The sequence below is a fragment of the Corvus moneduloides genome, chromosome 5 (assembly GCF_009650955.1).
Source record: "Corvus moneduloides isolate bCorMon1 chromosome 5, bCorMon1.pri, whole genome shotgun sequence".
NCBI classification, from domain to species: Eukaryota; Metazoa; Chordata; class Aves; order Passeriformes; family Corvidae; genus Corvus; species Corvus moneduloides.
In genome coordinates this window covers 38,557,065-38,574,254 of record NC_045480.1, presented here as the reverse complement: position 1 = coordinate 38,574,254, position 17,190 = coordinate 38,557,065, and the positions used below count along the sequence as shown (strand labels likewise).

The window sequence follows — 17,190 nt, the reverse complement described above, 5'->3', positions numbered from 1 at the left end:
TTGGTAATTTTGTTGTTTAGTTTTTTTAGTGCCAGAGGCCTCTCTGTTAACCTGCTTTTGTAGAAGCATTTTGATGGGTCAGGACATCCTGGAAATACCTTAGTAATAGAAGCATGATGAGTTACTTGCATCTTTTTTGCTTTACAGTCATTTCGTAGAAGACTTGGATATGAGTTGAGTGAAATTCTTTCCTGTTTCAAGAGCTTCCTGATTATTGCTTGTATTTTCTTTGTTTTGTTATTCTTACAGTGCATTACTTTAATATTTTTGGGTTTTTTCAAAGATAATCAGAAGCATTTTTGAGTCTGCTTTCTGAGATATTTGGAGTAGACTCTATCAAAACTGTGGTGCTTTGTAGAAATAAGTTAAAAGAAGTATCTTTAATGTTCTCATTATTCCTTTGTAATTCCTCTTGGATTTTTACAGTAGTCTAGGTTGAAAAAAAGGTTTATTGCTTAAATACTTACTGTAAGAAGAATTTATTGGGAACCTGGTGTAGAATGTTTTGTTTGCTTTTCCAAGAGATTTAGTTTGGCTAGCATTCAGCCAGTACCTTTTTTTCCTGTGTGCAATTTCTCTTGAGTAACTTCTGTTTTTCCCCACTTGCCATTTAGTACTTCTTTGGGTAGGGCAGGGAGTCTGTGGAATGGATCTGACATTAAAAAATGGCAAGTTGGATAGTTATTTATCCCCTTTCAACCCCACAAGCATTTGTGCAGGTTCTCTTATATGAACATACTCTTCCAGTTATCCACTAAGGATAATCTGCACCAGAGTTGGTCAGGCACAATACTGGTTCTCTTCTGGCTGTTGTAGCAATAGAAATAATTTTCCTGGCTCTTCATTTTCTTTATTATTGACACTCCCAGCAGTCTGTTTCCAAGGAGTCTACTCTCTGTGCCCACATCACTCCCTTTCCTTAAGTGAGGCAGATCTCTCACGTGCTAGCAGTGTTTTAGGTCACATGAACATACGTTAAAAGTTATCTTGGGTGTTTAACACAGCTCAAGATGGTGCATTACTAACCTTTTATCCTAGTTTGTTAAGCAAACCCTTTTCTTTAAGGCACACAAGGAAATTTGTTGTACATTGACTTGAACTGTCCTCCCTGCCATTAGTTACAGATAGCAGTGGACACGTTAGTGATTGACATACTCTTAAGTAAAATTTTAGTCCTGCGTGAAGCTTATTGAACAGCTAACATTCTCCTGTTCTTAGTTTCCTGTATTCCTTCCATTGCTGCATGCTGCTGTGAGGCAGGATCTGTAACACAGAATCAGATACAAAGCACTGGTGGTACTTGACTCTCTGGGAATGCAGAGAAGTAATTGAAGTCTTGGTTAAAGCCCTCAAAATGAATGGTTTTGGTATTACAGCTTTTGCGTGGCTGTTGGAGAGGTCTATCAGCAGCAATACTTCTACAGCAGGCCACATGTAGCATTTAAAATGGTAAGGGCTGTAGTATCATGCCTGTCACACAACTGGAGGCATGTGTGTGCCAGAGGAGTTGGCCTGTGGAATCACTCTTGTGGAGCGGTGGTACAGGGGTTCTCTGCGGTGTGCTTGGCCTGGCTCTGCAGAGCGTTGGTTTTATTTGTCAGCTGCTGACCCACTGATGAAACTTTGCCTTCCATTGTAGCCCAGTCTGAAAGCATTTTCTCAATTACTGGAAGATTTAATACCTGTAATCTATTGCTCTGATATTTACCTAAGAAGAGACATTTATCCAAGGGGAGAGTTATTTCTCTTATTCTGAATAGCAGGTTTGTAGTAAAATTAACTGAAGCTATGGAGCCTAATGTAAATAAAATAGTCTTGTATTTGAAAAGATACATTTACAATGTTCTGTCTTTATACTGTACTAAATATTTTTGCTAAGAATATTACAGGAAAATGTCTTTATTAGATGAAAAAACTGTATGTGGCTTTGAAAGTTGGTACTGTAATTAAAAGACTAAGCAGACTTCAGCCATGCCCTCAGTATGCATCAAATACAACAGCAGATGATTAATAACAGAACCCAGTGCTCATGCTTCCTTAATTTGGGTCAGTTAACACCATAGAATCATTTCCCTTTGAGCTCAAGTAATTGCTTTTGGTAGTTGTGTTTCCACCTGTGGTTTACAAGAGAGACGCTCACAGTAAGGATCTTCAGGAGTTCTTGGAGCAGTTTGAATTCAGTTTGGAGGCCTGGGCTTGACACAAAAGTGGTAGTACTTTTGGGGTCTATATTTGCTACCTCTTTGTTGTTTTGATAAATTCACAAACAACTTTTTGTGATAGGCCACCATTCAGTTAGCATTCTCCTCCTTGTTAATTGTTTTCTGCCCAATAGTAAAGATTACTAAAGTAACAGGAAAATAGAACTGTTAAAAAAAGTCAGGTCTACAATAGGAGAAGAACACAATAGACAAAACCTTACATTGTGTTACCGGGGTTTCTTTTTGTCTTGTGCTTTTTGTCTTCTAGTGCTACTTCTATGGACAAGGCAGGGAGTGTTCTGTCTCCTTGCAAGTCTCACCAGAATGTAGGAAAATTCATATAAATTTAAAATAGACATTTCACTTGAGCAGGAGGCCAGTTGGCAGATGAGTCTATGATATTGTTTTGGTGCATGAAGCAGGTGGAGAAAGGCAGCAGATGATGCAGTGAGTGGAAACACTTGTAGGAAGTCCCATTTTCTCATTTTAGCTATGCTGTGTGCCTACCGTTTAAGATAGCACCTCACTGGTCCTGGGAAAGGGATACTAACAGGACTTTCTGTGAACACAGTAATGAAATAGTCAGTCTATTTGTGTACTGACGTTTTGGGAGGCATGGTCTTTGTAGGTACCATTTCTTTGTGAATTCAAAAAATTACTTTGTGTGGAAAGTTAGCATCTTTTGAACAACTTCAAGTATAGCTTCTGATCTAATTATAAATTGTGATCTGATTTATTTAGGTAAAACAATGGAGATGAAACTGTATTTTCAAATAGAATATGCTTCCTAATATGTCAGTGTGAAATATTCTTAGCTGTCCATTAAGCTTTTCCAGTGCCTGTAAAATATTAGAAGATCAAGAAAAAAGTTCACATAAAGATGAATGGAAGAAATTTATCTGAGGAGAGAATATGTTTTAAATTGTAAATAATTCTTTTAAGAAATAAGAATGGGTAAAGTCAAAGAGATCTGTCTTGCCAATAGCAGATCTCTAGGGAAGAGAATAAGCATATGCACATCTCCAGAACGCTCTCTAAGCCTTCAGCATTTCCACCAGAGGTGTTGTCTTTAATAGCTTTTGATGCTGGTTTTTTTGTTGTTGTTGTTGTTCCGTCAGTGTGTCTCACTGCTTTATGACCCACTGCATTCTTCTGCAAAGTGGCAAAGAATTCCACCACTTTCCTACATGCTGTATGAAGAATTCGCCCTTTTTCCTCTGCTTGTCACCTTACCTTTTTTATTATGTCATGTAGGGCCCACTGAAAAACAGCTGATGCTCTTGACTTTCTTCACACAACTTGTGGTTCTGCTGACATCTATTGTGTCATCTTCTACATTGCATCTTTTCCTGACTGAAGAGTCCCGATCCATTTTGTTGCCCTGTAGAAGGAAAGCTATTTTGTTCTCTGTCGTCATCGTGCTCTTCTGTAACCCGTTTCAGCTCTTCTAAAATCCTTTTGGACTTTTTGCTCTATGTAAAGTGTTTAAGATATAGACAAGCTGTGGATTCATTTAAGGCTTTAATGAAGTTATTTCTCTTAACTGATAATTCTTGAATCAAATTAATTTGTTCTGTATTGCTGCTACCTTTTTGTAACTTGTAGTATTGTTGCCATAAAAAGTTTTCCCCAAAGCACAAAATACTCTTGTTTTATTTTGATACAAATTTTGTAGTGTTTTTTGAATATTCAAATAGAAAATAACTTTTTTATGTATATACATACAGGTTATAAAGCAGCTAAATGGAGTCTGAGCAGCTGTTTCATAGAGGCTACTATCGAAACAGTTACAACAGCATAACTAGTGCAAGCAGCGATGAGGAGCTTTTAGATGGCGCAGGTGTAATTATGGATTTTCAGACCTCTGAAGATGACAATCTTTTGGATGGTGATGCATCCATTGGTAAGTTAATTTCAGCTTAAAAGTTTTCTCTGGGTTGTATTTTTGCATGTGGTGGGGTTTTTTTCTTGGTTTTTATTTTGTTTTGGTTTTATATGACCAAATCTGATCCTTTTCTGTTAAGATGATCTGTCCTTCAGAGAGACGCTTTAAACCTGAAAGGGGCTGAACATTTTTCTGTGTGCTTGCCTAACAATTACATTGTGTGGGATGACTTTTGATACGAGGCAGATATTAACATGCTGCTGACAAATGTAGAACTTGCTGTCAGGTAAAAGGATGGCTAATCTGCAGCTTTCTTCTCTGCAGTGGAATTTTGGAAGTCTCACTCCCTCCAGTATTTCTTTGATGCAAAAATTAACAGGCTGTTTTAATCATTACTTCTAGAGATAAATCTGTTTTGCTTCATTCAGCTTCACCTCTGTAAAACAGGGGCAAAAGCCAGAAGTAGAGGTGGTGTTAGAAGCAACAGAAAGCACAATATGAGCTGTATTTTTGACTAGATAAAAAGTTGCAAAGAAAACTTTCTACTGTGAGTACTATAAAAGCACTGAAATAATACAAAGAAGAAAGAACTGGGAAGCTCTTTCTCTCTTTTTTTTTTAGTTTAAGAAAACAGTTCATGTAGTGAAAGCATTAGCATTCATTTAGCAATAGTCAAAAAGGTGAACTGAAGGAGGGAAAGAAAGTAATTTCTCTTAAAGATACTAAACTTGGTTAAATATATACTCTGCTTGCTTCCTCTTACTTTGTTCAAAATCAAACTCTGCTTCTTGGATTTTTTTTTTTCTTTTTTAGTGCCTTTTCCTCTTTTCTTCTCCCGTTAGCATTTAGTTGTTTTCCTTCCCTGCAGTGTCTCTTCCGCCATATGTTTTCCCTTTGCTGCGCTTAGCAGTTGGGTGTTGGCGCTGTAGTAGATGGTTGTGCCGTATCGTTAGAAGCATCTCGCCTGTATTCCTTCTATCTAGTTAGATATGTCTGGAATGTGCAGTTGTTTAACTTGTATACCAATACAGGTATCACAAGCCAGGACACCTTCAATTACTTGCAGAACACCAGCATGCTAAAGTCCAGTACTTAAGAGTTGGGAAATTATTAGGCGAACAACTGGCTTCTGTATGTAATTCTTTGTTCTAAGTATATGGCACTTTTAATCCAAGTGAGTGCCTTGCTCGTCTAACATAATATTTACAACCTGTACTGAAAGTCTGAAGCTACTCTGGTTATTGTTCATATAAATCATTTCCATCACTTCAAGCATGAAGGAGAAATGAGTTTACAGTAAGAGAAATAGTTTCAGAGCCACTGTTCTGCCTTTATGAAGGCAGATCTGTGAAATCAGATCCATATATTGAGTCCAAACAGATGAGGTGGTTGTTTTGTTTGCATTGTCAAAATCAATGCTAATTGCTGCACATGCCAGCAGCTCCCATCTTGTTGTAACACTGAAGTATCAGAATGTGGGTTGGTACATAAATATGAATGTATTTTCTTTCCTGGAACTTTAATTTTTTGCTCATAACTTGTCTGCTTGCCCCAGTTCTGGACTCCCTGAAAGAAGCAGCAATAGTAATAAGCTCTATTATTTTATTTGAGTGGTGATTTATGTGTCTCTATACATGGAAAATGTTTTATTGTACATCAAATCACAGTAAATATCTTAGTAGTAGATCAGAATATGATGTTAATTTTCTTTTTAGGCTGGTAACATACTTTGAAAAATGTTACACATAAACTTGCACTCAGGAGGTGAACATCTGTGTTTCTCATTCCTTAGGTGTCCAAATGTGTCAGGTGTTTTTTCTTTTGTGTTTTTAATACAGCAAATCTCATTGACAAGACAAAACAAGGGCTATTTTGCATGTGCCCATTTTGTAATTCTCTCTTACTCACATAGCATCAACTGTTTGGTTTGTTTGTATTAGTAGCAGTATTATTTAAATGCTCTTATCCTTTAGCCATATTTTTGTTCTGTTAAGTGTAAGTACAGATGAATTCACAATATGGAATATGTCCCACCTCCTAAGGAAGGGCAGGACCATCTCAGTAACTGGAAGATCACATGCTGCTCAGCACTGCAGGCCCTCCAGAACATGATGTGCATGCAGAGGCCTTAGGTCTGGCTCTAGCAGGCAACCCCTGCCAAAATCAGGACTCCTATTTAAAAATGTAGTGTAGTTTAAGTCTGTGGGACTGGAAGAATTTGTAAGGTTGGTATCTTAGCAACATTAGCAAACTGGCAATAGTGTATGTAGATAAAATTATTGTGGAAATAATGTAGTTAAATTGAAAGCTGCATAGCTGCAGAATGTAAGCTTCTAGTACAAATGAGCACAGACATGAATTTATGCAATCTAGATAAGTTGCCATGGACAATAGAGGGCACATCCACATTGCACAGTTTATGTAATAAAATATAGAATTTTGCAGATTTTTTAAAAAATCAAGACCATGCAATGAGGAGAAAATGAAGGATTAAGAAATAGTCTTTATCTTTCTTCTTTTTTCAGCTAATGAAAATGAAACCTTAAGCTGCACATATATTATGTAGACAAAGGCTAAGAATATGGAATTTCTGAAGTAATTGTAGTCTGTCCCCCTCATTCAGAGGGTAGTAAGTTAACAGAAGAAGTTTGCTTATTTCACTGCTCAGTCCCTTGGCTCTCAGCACAGCAATTCTATAAAGCTGCACAGTACTGCTATTCACATTACCACTCATACTTAAGTACTTAACTGAGGTTTAGAAAGCCATTGAAGCTGTTACACAGTGGTGAATATGCTTTCTGTTGAAAGCATGTGGACATTGGATGATGTTGGGAAAGAATGCTAACCTCATATACTCCTTGTCTTATATGGGAAATTTCTTGGTACTATATGGGACTAAACAAATGAACAAGGACTGAAAGCAGTAATCAGTCCTGTCACTTCGACTTTTAGGTTTCTTTAATATTTAGTTGATAGCAGTTTGTCTTTTTAGTGTCATCTTATTTGAAAGGTTGTGGATAGTTCTGTGTTGGGGAATCATCATTATCTTAAAACCAATGCTGTACAACCATCTTGCTCTTCTTAACACCATCTGAAAACATGTATGTGACCTGTCCTTTACTGTCTCATCTGAGGGAAAATACAGAAATTGTGATGATGTAGTATTTTTAACTAAATACATACATATGTATAGTAATTATGTATGTAGTATGCCTGTTACGTTCTCCAGTAGCTATTTTCTTTGCATGAATGACAGATTTTAAGTGGCAGTGTTGTGGAGAACAAGTAGGTATTATGAAATTGTGAATTCTTTGAGCACAGCATATTTTAACATACTAAACAATTACATTGCTGTGCATGTGGAGGCTTGGATGACTTGTACCAAAACCCTGCCTTAAAAGCATGCTGCCTGTCAGCTTTGAACAAAACTTGCTTTTGTTGCTTATCAAAACTTTGTAGTACTGAAGTTAGTGTTTTTCCTTGTTAGAGTGCTGGCTAATGAATACGGTGATTTTGTACTGAAATGGAAGCATCTGCCTCATTGTATGTTACCAGAGCTTGTACAGAGACTGTACATCCATATATGCAATTTGTGAAAGTAATTTCTATCATGACTTATCTGTGTTTTATTTTTAGATTGTTTGCCCTGCTTATTTGTAGGTCAATGTAGGTCAATTTAAACATATACTTAGCTCTGGAAAGCTATTAGTTCTTTAATAGTCAAGTCATATAAGCTAATATTTACTGGTTTAAATTTTACAGAGCTATACTATTTAGCTTTTAAACAAAATCTTACACTAGGGTAGTTCATTGTTTCCCATCAATTTAGCAGAGGAAAAAAAGAATTCTTTCTAAACAGAAATGAAATCTCCAGAATGGAAATATATTATTAGATTAACATTTTAACTGTGGAGTGTGATAAGAAGATGAAATGTCTAATCAGTTCTTTTCTCTCAACAGTGGTTTGCCTTGCCTGTCTCTAAAGTTTGAGAGTCACAATTCTTGGCTATTAGCTGGGCTTGAAGGGTGTAACAAGTCTCTTCAAAAGTTCAAACTTTTTCCTTTTATGACTTGGGGTTAGCCAACCAGTGAGGTGAAACCGAGAGGTCTCCATCATTTTGCTCAGAATTGAGGGCTGTTTATATGATCAGAGAGGACTGCATCAGTTTTCACTCTTCTTTATTTAAGTGTAGGGCAAGCTCAGTAGGAGGTGGATTTTTGTACTGTTGTCAGACTGCAATTTTTTCAAGGCACTTACTGAAATCAGATGATTAAATCTTATTTGCAGTAAAAATGATTTGCAAACAAATGACCTCACTGGTATTTACATCTCAAGGGACTTTGATCTGTCTGTGGGAGTCTCAGTACTGAATGAGCTTGCATTCTTTTTGGTACGTATGGATTCCTGCTTCACTTGAAGGAGCTTGGTTGCTTATGTTGTGAGTTCAGTGTGGAGACAGTTTACAATTTGACATATGGTGTTAACATAAAATTGGCAATACTTAACCTTAGTATGACAACCTGTAAACTGGTAATTCAAAAGCTGATGCTACAGCCACTACTATCTCCTTGCAGTGGTAGCATTGCCACTGAAAAAGAAAAGGATATGCCAGCAGGTCATAGTGTAAAACACTGCAGCTCTTCTAAAACCTCCTTACCCATGATTTGGAGTCCCTTGCCTAAAGAGAGAGACCTAAACAATCCATTTTTGGTGCCTTAAATATCGACACTAAAAATTTTATAATTGTGAACTAATATTATGGCATTATTTGAGGAACAGAGTGCAACTTTCAGCAAGTGCAGGTGGTTCAGTATAATCAAGAAGTTTGTACCACGGGGGGGATAATTTTTCAAGCAAGAGTTAGTTATCTTTTCCAACAACATGTGAACGTTGTTTCACAGGTATGCTTGTTTCTATTTGGCTATTGCCCTTTATAAAGAGAAGGAAGAATATGAAGAAAAGAACAAAATAGCTTACTTCCCACATAAAAAATTTAAGTTCCTGTTGTATTCTTCATATGTGGAAATTGCATTAACGTATCCTTCCTGTTACTCACAGCTGATATGAAGAAGAGCCTTTGAAGTAATTTTGCACCATTGGCGTTGTTTTTGTTATCCATCCATTCCATCCACGTGTTATAAAACTGATTGGACTGAACAGTCATTATGACAGTTTGACATATCTCTTTCCTAAGTTACATACAACCTATTTTCCAAGTTAGCAATATTTGCATTAAAGAGCTTATTGTCATTCTTAAGTAAGGAACATATTCACCCCAAAATGATGCCATACAAATCGAAGCATGAGATAACATGATTTGCTGTGATCACAAGGGCAAGCATGAGGCACAGCTAATTTATAGAATTAAATTGTTAAATTGTCAGTAACTAGTTATAATTTACTTTTTTCTGCTGGGTTGCAGTTAGGCTGCAGACATTTTGCTGTGCTTCATACTACTGATGCAGCTAAACCCAGGCTATCTGACAGTATCAAACCATGACTGCTACTTTTTTTTGGTAATGCATGAAGTTGATTTTGTCCACCTATCTGGAACAGAAATTGTTAAACATTATGTTTACATGGATAACTGGGCTAATTAAAAATGTTCTTCTTCAAGGATTTAAAAATTCCTGTCAGCACCCCTCCCTCTACCCCTACTGACTGGAAGATTCTTAGGTTAAGGAAAAAATGTTTTACCTTAGTTATGGGATGTCATTATCAAATGAGTGAATTTCAATGAGTATCTGTTTATCATGCTAGTGATTTCCTGAACTGTAACATCTGTTTGTTTGGGTTTTTTTGTAGTTATTGTCCAAAATGTAAATTCACTTGATATTGTTGTAGTTGAACAGCCTTCAATGGTGTTACAGCGTTAGTTTAGGCCTTCTGATTATATATGGATTGGTGTGTCAGTAGGCTTTCTGAGGGATGGAAATTATGGCAGTGTGTATGTAGAGTTTTAGTAACCGAGTAGTTTCTGATTCTCTTAAATGTTTGAAAACAGATAATTATCATTTCAATTTCTCATAAACACCACGGTCAGCTCTTTGAGGACTTGTTTGTAAATCCTACCAACAGTCCTTGTGTGGTCTCACCAGTCCTTCCTGATGAAGTTTTATTTAGCACATGAGCCTGATGCTCTGGAAGAAGATAAATGAAAATACTAATAATCCATTCTTTCCATCTTTCTGATATTATATAATCTTGTTGGTTTCCTTCTGCAGCTCTCCTGAAGTGCTTAAAGCACACTAGCTTTGTCAACAGATGCTGCTGAGGAAGTTGTTACCAACTTGACAGCCTGGTGTAGTGTTAGTATGTGTATGTCCTTCTTCCAGACAAACTGTGTGAATAGTGTAAAATCAAGGAATGAAAACAGAGGAAGTGTGATGGCATATATGCAGATATGTAGAAAGATGAGTCTGAAATGTAAAATAAAATAATTTGGTATAGTATGTCTATAAAATCTTTAGGAACTAAATGGACAATTTTTGGTACAGTTTTAATAATATTTCATTTATTCATTTTAGTTTTGATTTGTTCTCTCAAGTCAGCCAAAGAAAGCAGATAGGATTTTAACCAAATTGATGTCAGGTTATGCTCTTGTTTTCTGCCTTTGAGAATATTCTTGCTTACCAGCATTTTAAAGTGAAGGCTTTTCATTGGCTTGGGTTAAACAGAAATATTATTCTGAAAGAGGATATTATGATGTCCCTGAAACATGAGTACTGAGTCAAACCACAAATCTACCTAGCTCAGCATCCTATCTCTGACAGGGGTCAAAAATCAGTGCTTAAGGAAGAGTAAGAATGGAGTAAGAGAGAGGCACCAGAGTACTTGTGTAGAAGTTTTTGTCTAGCTGACAGCCTCTCTCATCTGAGTGGTGGGTTTTAATTTTTAGTCCTCCTTAGTGTATTTTTCTTGAACTGAGCTTTTCTCACTAATGCAATTCTTTAGCACCCAAACCATCCCTTGCAAGCTCTCCTAGCTTAGCTACATTTTATGTAAAGCACCATCTTATTTTCTTTATTTTGAACCTAGATCCACATATAAATGCTGCTGAGAGTAGACATAAGTGCCAGAGTCTTACTTAGGTTAACACTGGACCATGTGTTAGCATGGACTGACATGTGGATCTCCTTGTCATTTACCCTTGTATGGCATAAATGCTTAAGCTCTCTTTTGTGTTTTTTAATTTTCATCTGTAGTTGTAGCTGCAGAAAATATTTCTGCTGATACAAAAAGTTTTAGGGGGTATTATTAGCTTATTGAAGTGAAACTGCTGTTGGTAGGAAAAGGTTTGATATGAAATTAAGACAGGGTGACCTGAAACTAGGATGACTTGATTGTCATGCCAAATACACATACCCTGATAAGCCTATCATGCAGTGGCCATATGCATCTAGAAACTAACAAGGATTAACACATGAATTACTTGGTGCTGTCACTGTTATTAGAACAGATGGTGAAATTTTTATTTCCATTGCTACTTATTTTTTCTTCTCCTCAGTTATCTCTTTTTCAGGTTAAGGTCTTCTTGTTTGCTTGGTTGGACCTTGTAGGTATCCCATCCTTTAGGTCCTCTTCACTGCCCCTTTCTGAACCCTTTGTAATATCTCTAATTTAGGGGAGGGGTCAGAACTTCACACAGCATTTGGAGGATGGGCATGCCCTAGAAATAGAGTAAGTTTATTCTGACCACTACTAAATACTGAGCCTATATTTGAATTAATGGAATTCAAACATACCTGGCATGGTGTAGTATTTTGTATTAACAACATACAGAATTGCTGTTGGTGCTATGTTCACAAAGCTTATTTATTTATGAAGAAGATGTAATATCTCTAAGATGGAAGGTAATCTTAACATATATATGGCTGTTGTGGTTTATGAGTGGTAGTCCCCAATTTAGTTCTCCATGGAGACCTTCCAAACCACACTACTTGATCCACCTTCCTCCCACTCCTGCCACCCCCATGGGTCGATGGAGAGCAGAATTGGAGGAACAAAAGGCAAAAAATCACAGCTTGAGATAAGAACAATTTACTGGAAACAACAATGAGATAAAACGAACAGTAACAGGAACAATAATAATAACAAATGTATACAAAAAAAAGAGAATGATTCACATGCAAAAAGCTCACCTCAGAGCCTGACCTGACTGAACCCTACTGCAGCCATGATTTCCTAACTGGAAAGGAATACCCTTTTTCTTGGAAATGAGAGAGAGTCCCATTTCCCTGCCCCAGCAATGACATGAAGTGGTATGGAATGTCTTGGTCATGCCCTACTGCTGACCTGGGCCAGAACCAGGACAGTGGTGTACCTAGGGAGGAATATGCCTTGGTGCTATAATTTTATCCCCTGAATTATACTTTGAACACCAAGTTGGAAATAATGGCCAATGGTAAGCAACCCTAAAACAGAAGAAGGGCAATGGAGCAGGTAAGACCTATATCCTTATATGCATTTAGGTATGAGGAAAAATAGAACCATCTCTGTAGCACAATTTTGGCTAGTCTGAGAAAGAAGTGAACTTCAGGGAAGGATACCAAATCTTCCTGTTGATGCATTGTAACTACAGCTTTAGCAGATTGGAGTGTGAGAAGAGAGCACATATGCGAAGGTGAAAATGCAGCAGTACTTATTTTCTTAGTAAAAGCCTACCCTGTAAACAAAAAGTACAGAAAAAATATAGAAAGTATTCAAGAGGCTCTTAGAGACAGAGAGAGCAACTTGTTTGCAGAAAATAGCTTCCTTTTCTTCCAAATCCTCCTCATGTGATTAATACAGTAGAAGTAGATATTTCTAATATCAGTGTAAAACTGATCAATTAAAAAAAAAAACCAACAAAAAAACAAAAGCCAAAACAAACCCCAACCAACCAACCCCTCCCCCCCCCCCCAAAAAAAAGCAAAAAAAAACACCCCCAAACAAAACAAAACCCCAAAGACTAAGAAGACTAACACGCACCTCTCACAGCTGGTAGCTATATGTAGTCTGTTGATGTCAAGTATTTTCTTCCAGCCTCATTGGGTTACACATTAAGTAGTGTTACGGGCAGGCCCAGAAAGAAGTGAAAAGAAAACTGAGGCCTAGTCTTGATTTCAGTGTTTTGGGCCAAGATGTCAAACCAGTCTTAAGGGACCATACTTTTTTTTCCCCCAGTTTACTTTTGGTTTTAGGTGGTAATATTAGGTGGTAATATTTTTAAGTCTATTTTTTCTTCTGCCCTGAAGTTTTGCATGGCAGTGGGAAGCCTTTGCTGCTATTTCCCTGATTGGGAGTGAAGGTTCAGCTTCCCTCAGGGGAAGTCAGTCTCAGAATTGATTACACAACATGCTTGTGGTTATATGACCTGTTCTACTGCATTTTGTGTGCTGGTTGGGTTTGACTTCAGTTACCACCTTCTGTGTCTGGACAGTGAATGAAAGCACCACTGGAAGTTACACAAAACTGTAGGAGTATAGTTCAAAAACCTGTGGTTGGCCAGTGAAAAAGTGAGTTTATTAGGTGAGAACCTGGAGTAAAGTGTTCTCTAGTGGGTGAAATGATTGTGAGCAAAATTAAATAACTAATGTGTGGGAAACAAGCAATTATGAAAAAAGAAACTGTGATTAAGAAGCTATTTTTTTCTGTATAATAAAATGCAAGCAGGGAAAAATCTTATTGTGTATTACTGCTATGTACTTTTTCTGGGTTTTTTTATTTCTGTGTTACTTAAACCCCATCTGCCTTCAACTATTCAACAGCATATGCTATAAATTTGTTTTCTTCTGCTTTTACATTACATTTGGTCTAAAATTTTTCCTCTTGTTATCTGTCTGCCCTATTGAGGCTTTTGATGAGGTGGCAATGGTAACAGCTTAGAAGAGTCTTCTATATATAGCCTGATACACTGATCAAGGACAGAATTCTATATACTGCTAATGGAGGAATGAAGTTCAAGACTGATTTCTAAATATTTCTAAAATAATTTATCCTTGTTTTTTACTGTGTATCAATTTGAAGCAATATATAACTGAACTTTTTTTCTCTCTTTTCTCCTCCTCCTTGTTTTCTGTGGTTGCATCCTGGTCCATGCCTGGGTTCTAGAACTGAGAATGGTGCTTGTCTTTTTATCAGCTTTCATACTCTCACAGCAGGCTCTGTGTGACCCATATGAGAAAGTTGTATGATTTTATGTGGAATGAACAAAGTCAGGCTAAAAGGGCTGCAAGATAGTAAACTGAGACATTGAAAGAAGTCAGGCTGGGCTTAATTTGGCTGCATGGTTTGAGAAAAGGGTAAATGAAAGAAGAAATTGGGAGAAAAGGTAGGAGACTAAAGCCAGAAGGAAGAGTAATGAGGCACAGTGTGTTTTGAGACATTTTATATATACTTCGGGCACTCTATTCTAAATGGATGCTTTCATGCCCACTCTTCAACAGAAGGCACATATGAGTTAAATTCTTCAGAATGGTTGGAGATGGTAGCCACTTTGGTAAGTGCTGTATGTGTAGCATTTTTCAAGAGAACATTATTTTCTAGCTCTGCTGAAAGAGAAGATTTAGTTTTGAATAGTAATAGGAAAGAAAAGTGACAGTTAAGAGTCACAAAAATCTTTTGCATCAGTCACACAAATGTTTGTAATTATCAGTCACGTTTTTGGCATCTGTTATTATGCAGATGAAATCATTCAGCATCCCCAAACTTATATTTTTAATTTCATAAAAGGCATGGTTTGATTTTCGTTATTTGGTGCGACGAAGTCTGTCACCAAAATAAACCAAGTAATTGGGGAATATGAGAGCATGTTTGTTTTATATGTAACGAGGTGCTTGGCTGTCTTCTTTAAACCTAGCTTACCTTTTAATATGAAATGGTGGGAAGTGTGTCAGAGTTAAGGTCTTCCCTTCAGCCTTGGGTAAGCAGGCTGTCATACCTCTGTGGTACTGCCCTTCTTTTTGCTGGCCTTGTTTTGTCTCTTCAAAACACATTTCCCTGGGTGTATCTGATTTGTATAACCTCTGAGTTGTTCTTATATTGTCAGATACTTTGTCTTAAATACAATTCTTTTCTTTCCCTAAAGTGGAAAAGATAAGGTATGGAGAGAGGATAAAAGTGTCTTTCGTCATTCTTAGTATGCCTTAAAGGTGTGTCACCTGTGTACATTCCAAAAGTTTCGGAACAATGGACTTCTGCAAAGACAGGTTCATCTAAGTTATGGTTAACCACAGCATGTGCCTACATAGAACAATGGGAACATTCAGATGTGTGAAGTTATTTGGGCATGGAGGGTTTCTGGGATTGAGACCTTAGTCTATAATTACTGCGATGGAATTTGGAAAGCAAGCTGCTATACAAACCTGCTGTTTACGTGTGAGCTGTTCTATGTAGTAAACTGGCAATTTCGAGGGGCTCTCGGCCATTTAAAATAAGGCTATTGTTAAACTCGCTTTAGGCCTTACAACAAGTGTTCATAATATTTTGTACTCCATAATACCCAAAATACATAGTTATCTGGAGGCACCGTTTCACTAACTATAATTTTGAAAGTTGCTGAACTTCACAACAGAAATAACTGACATACTCTTTGGAATATAAAATTGTCAGACAGTTCAAGCCATGGACTTTTCAGATAAGGTAGAAAAAGAATAATTTGGAAAGATTAAATTGTATAGGTGTTTAGATATTAAAAAAAAAAAAAGACTGCTTGTCACATTAATATGCACAGTATCTTTCTTTCTTTCTTAAGAAAACCAAAACAACACAAAAATTAAAACCACCTTTCATGGTATTGTAGGAAAGGGAATACACACAGTGGTAGTAGGTATGAGCAATGAGAACACAAGCTGCTGGTAACTGAGAAGGGAAAATTACTGCTCTGCTTTTTAAGAGTAGACAAAGGACTATATTTGGCAGCCAGTCCATAAGCAGTGACCTTTGAAGAGCTGCTGCAACTTAATATTAGGTGGACTCTTGAAATTTCATGTAGCAAATATGAAGTTGTATCTATTTTACACTGCAGACTTCTTGTCAGGACTTTCCCTCATATCCACAGTTCATGAGGTATGGTCTCCAACAAGTTATATCCTTCACCTTTTCCATCTCAAACTGGATTTCAGTCTTGTGCGGAAATCCCATGTGTGCTTTAGTCCAATGAACAGGTTTAGGCCAGCAAGTGAGCCATTTCTTTGCTGTAACTGATTTTTATTTTCAGTTCTAAGACATTCCAGGCTTTCAGTAACCACATCAAACTCTTAAAGTAGAGGTAATCTTCCAGACTTTATTAATAAAAGTCCTTTATATCCTTTATTTCATATTCTCGCAAGTATGAATTTATAGTGTTGTCATCTGCAATCAACATATAATAAATGCACTAACAGTTCATTCTCTAATAATTCTTGCTTCAGGTTACAGAAACTGTTGTATTGCTTCCTGCTGTGAATAACTTTTTATTTAGAGTCTTACAATAATATTACAGACTGCATCCAGATTCTGTTGAGGTAAGGAATTGAGAATGCTCAGGGATTTCTGTTGTACTTCTCTAGAAATAAGGGATATGGATAATTTAAAGTTAAGAGGTGCTTAGATTTGTTTTCTCACAGACAAAAATAAATGATGATAATGCATAATGGCTCTGAAAGTTTTGGATGTGCAAGATCTTAAAGATTCTGGGTTTTTTGTTGAAAAGGTTGTGGGAGGCCACTCTTCAAAAAGCATTTGTTTGTATAGATGATAGCAAATGGAGCTGTGTGGTTTTTAGAATTACATATCTGTGGCTCAAGGGTTCCCTTTGTCTTGGAGATAAGGTAGTCTTTAAGGTTTTGAAATATATTTTGCTATATGCTCATTTCCTTCCCCCCTTTTCTCACTTGTTTTTCCACCTATAGAGATACCAGCATTTTCTCAGTATTTGTACTGGAGCCGTATTTTTAGCATTTAGTATATTTACAAGCCTATAACATTTCTTTATGTCTTACTCTGTCCTCAAAATGATCATTTGCAGTACACAGCTTGTAACATTGGCTTATAAAAGAAGTTACTTCGCTAAGAACATACTTGGAAAATTATTTAAGAAACTAATGCATTTGAAAACTAAAATAACTGTCTGTCATACTTAA

The 17,190-nt window shown here is 36.8% G+C and overlaps 1 protein-coding gene across 2 annotated transcripts in view; it reads left to right on the top strand.

Annotated features, from left to right (window-relative positions):
• CLCN3 (chloride voltage-gated channel 3) overlaps nucleotides 1-17,190 on the top strand; it is a 66,019-nt gene that overhangs the window by 9,702 nt on the left and 39,127 nt on the right. For both annotated transcript variants that reach the window (XM_032108430.1, XM_032108428.1), the window contains exon 2: nucleotides 3,929-4,104. In XM_032108430.1, the coding sequence (XP_031964321.1) occupies nucleotides 3,945-4,104 (160 nt within the window). In that variant the 5' untranslated portion in view covers nucleotides 3,929-3,944. The remainder of the gene's footprint in view (nucleotides 1-3,928; nucleotides 4,105-17,190) is intronic.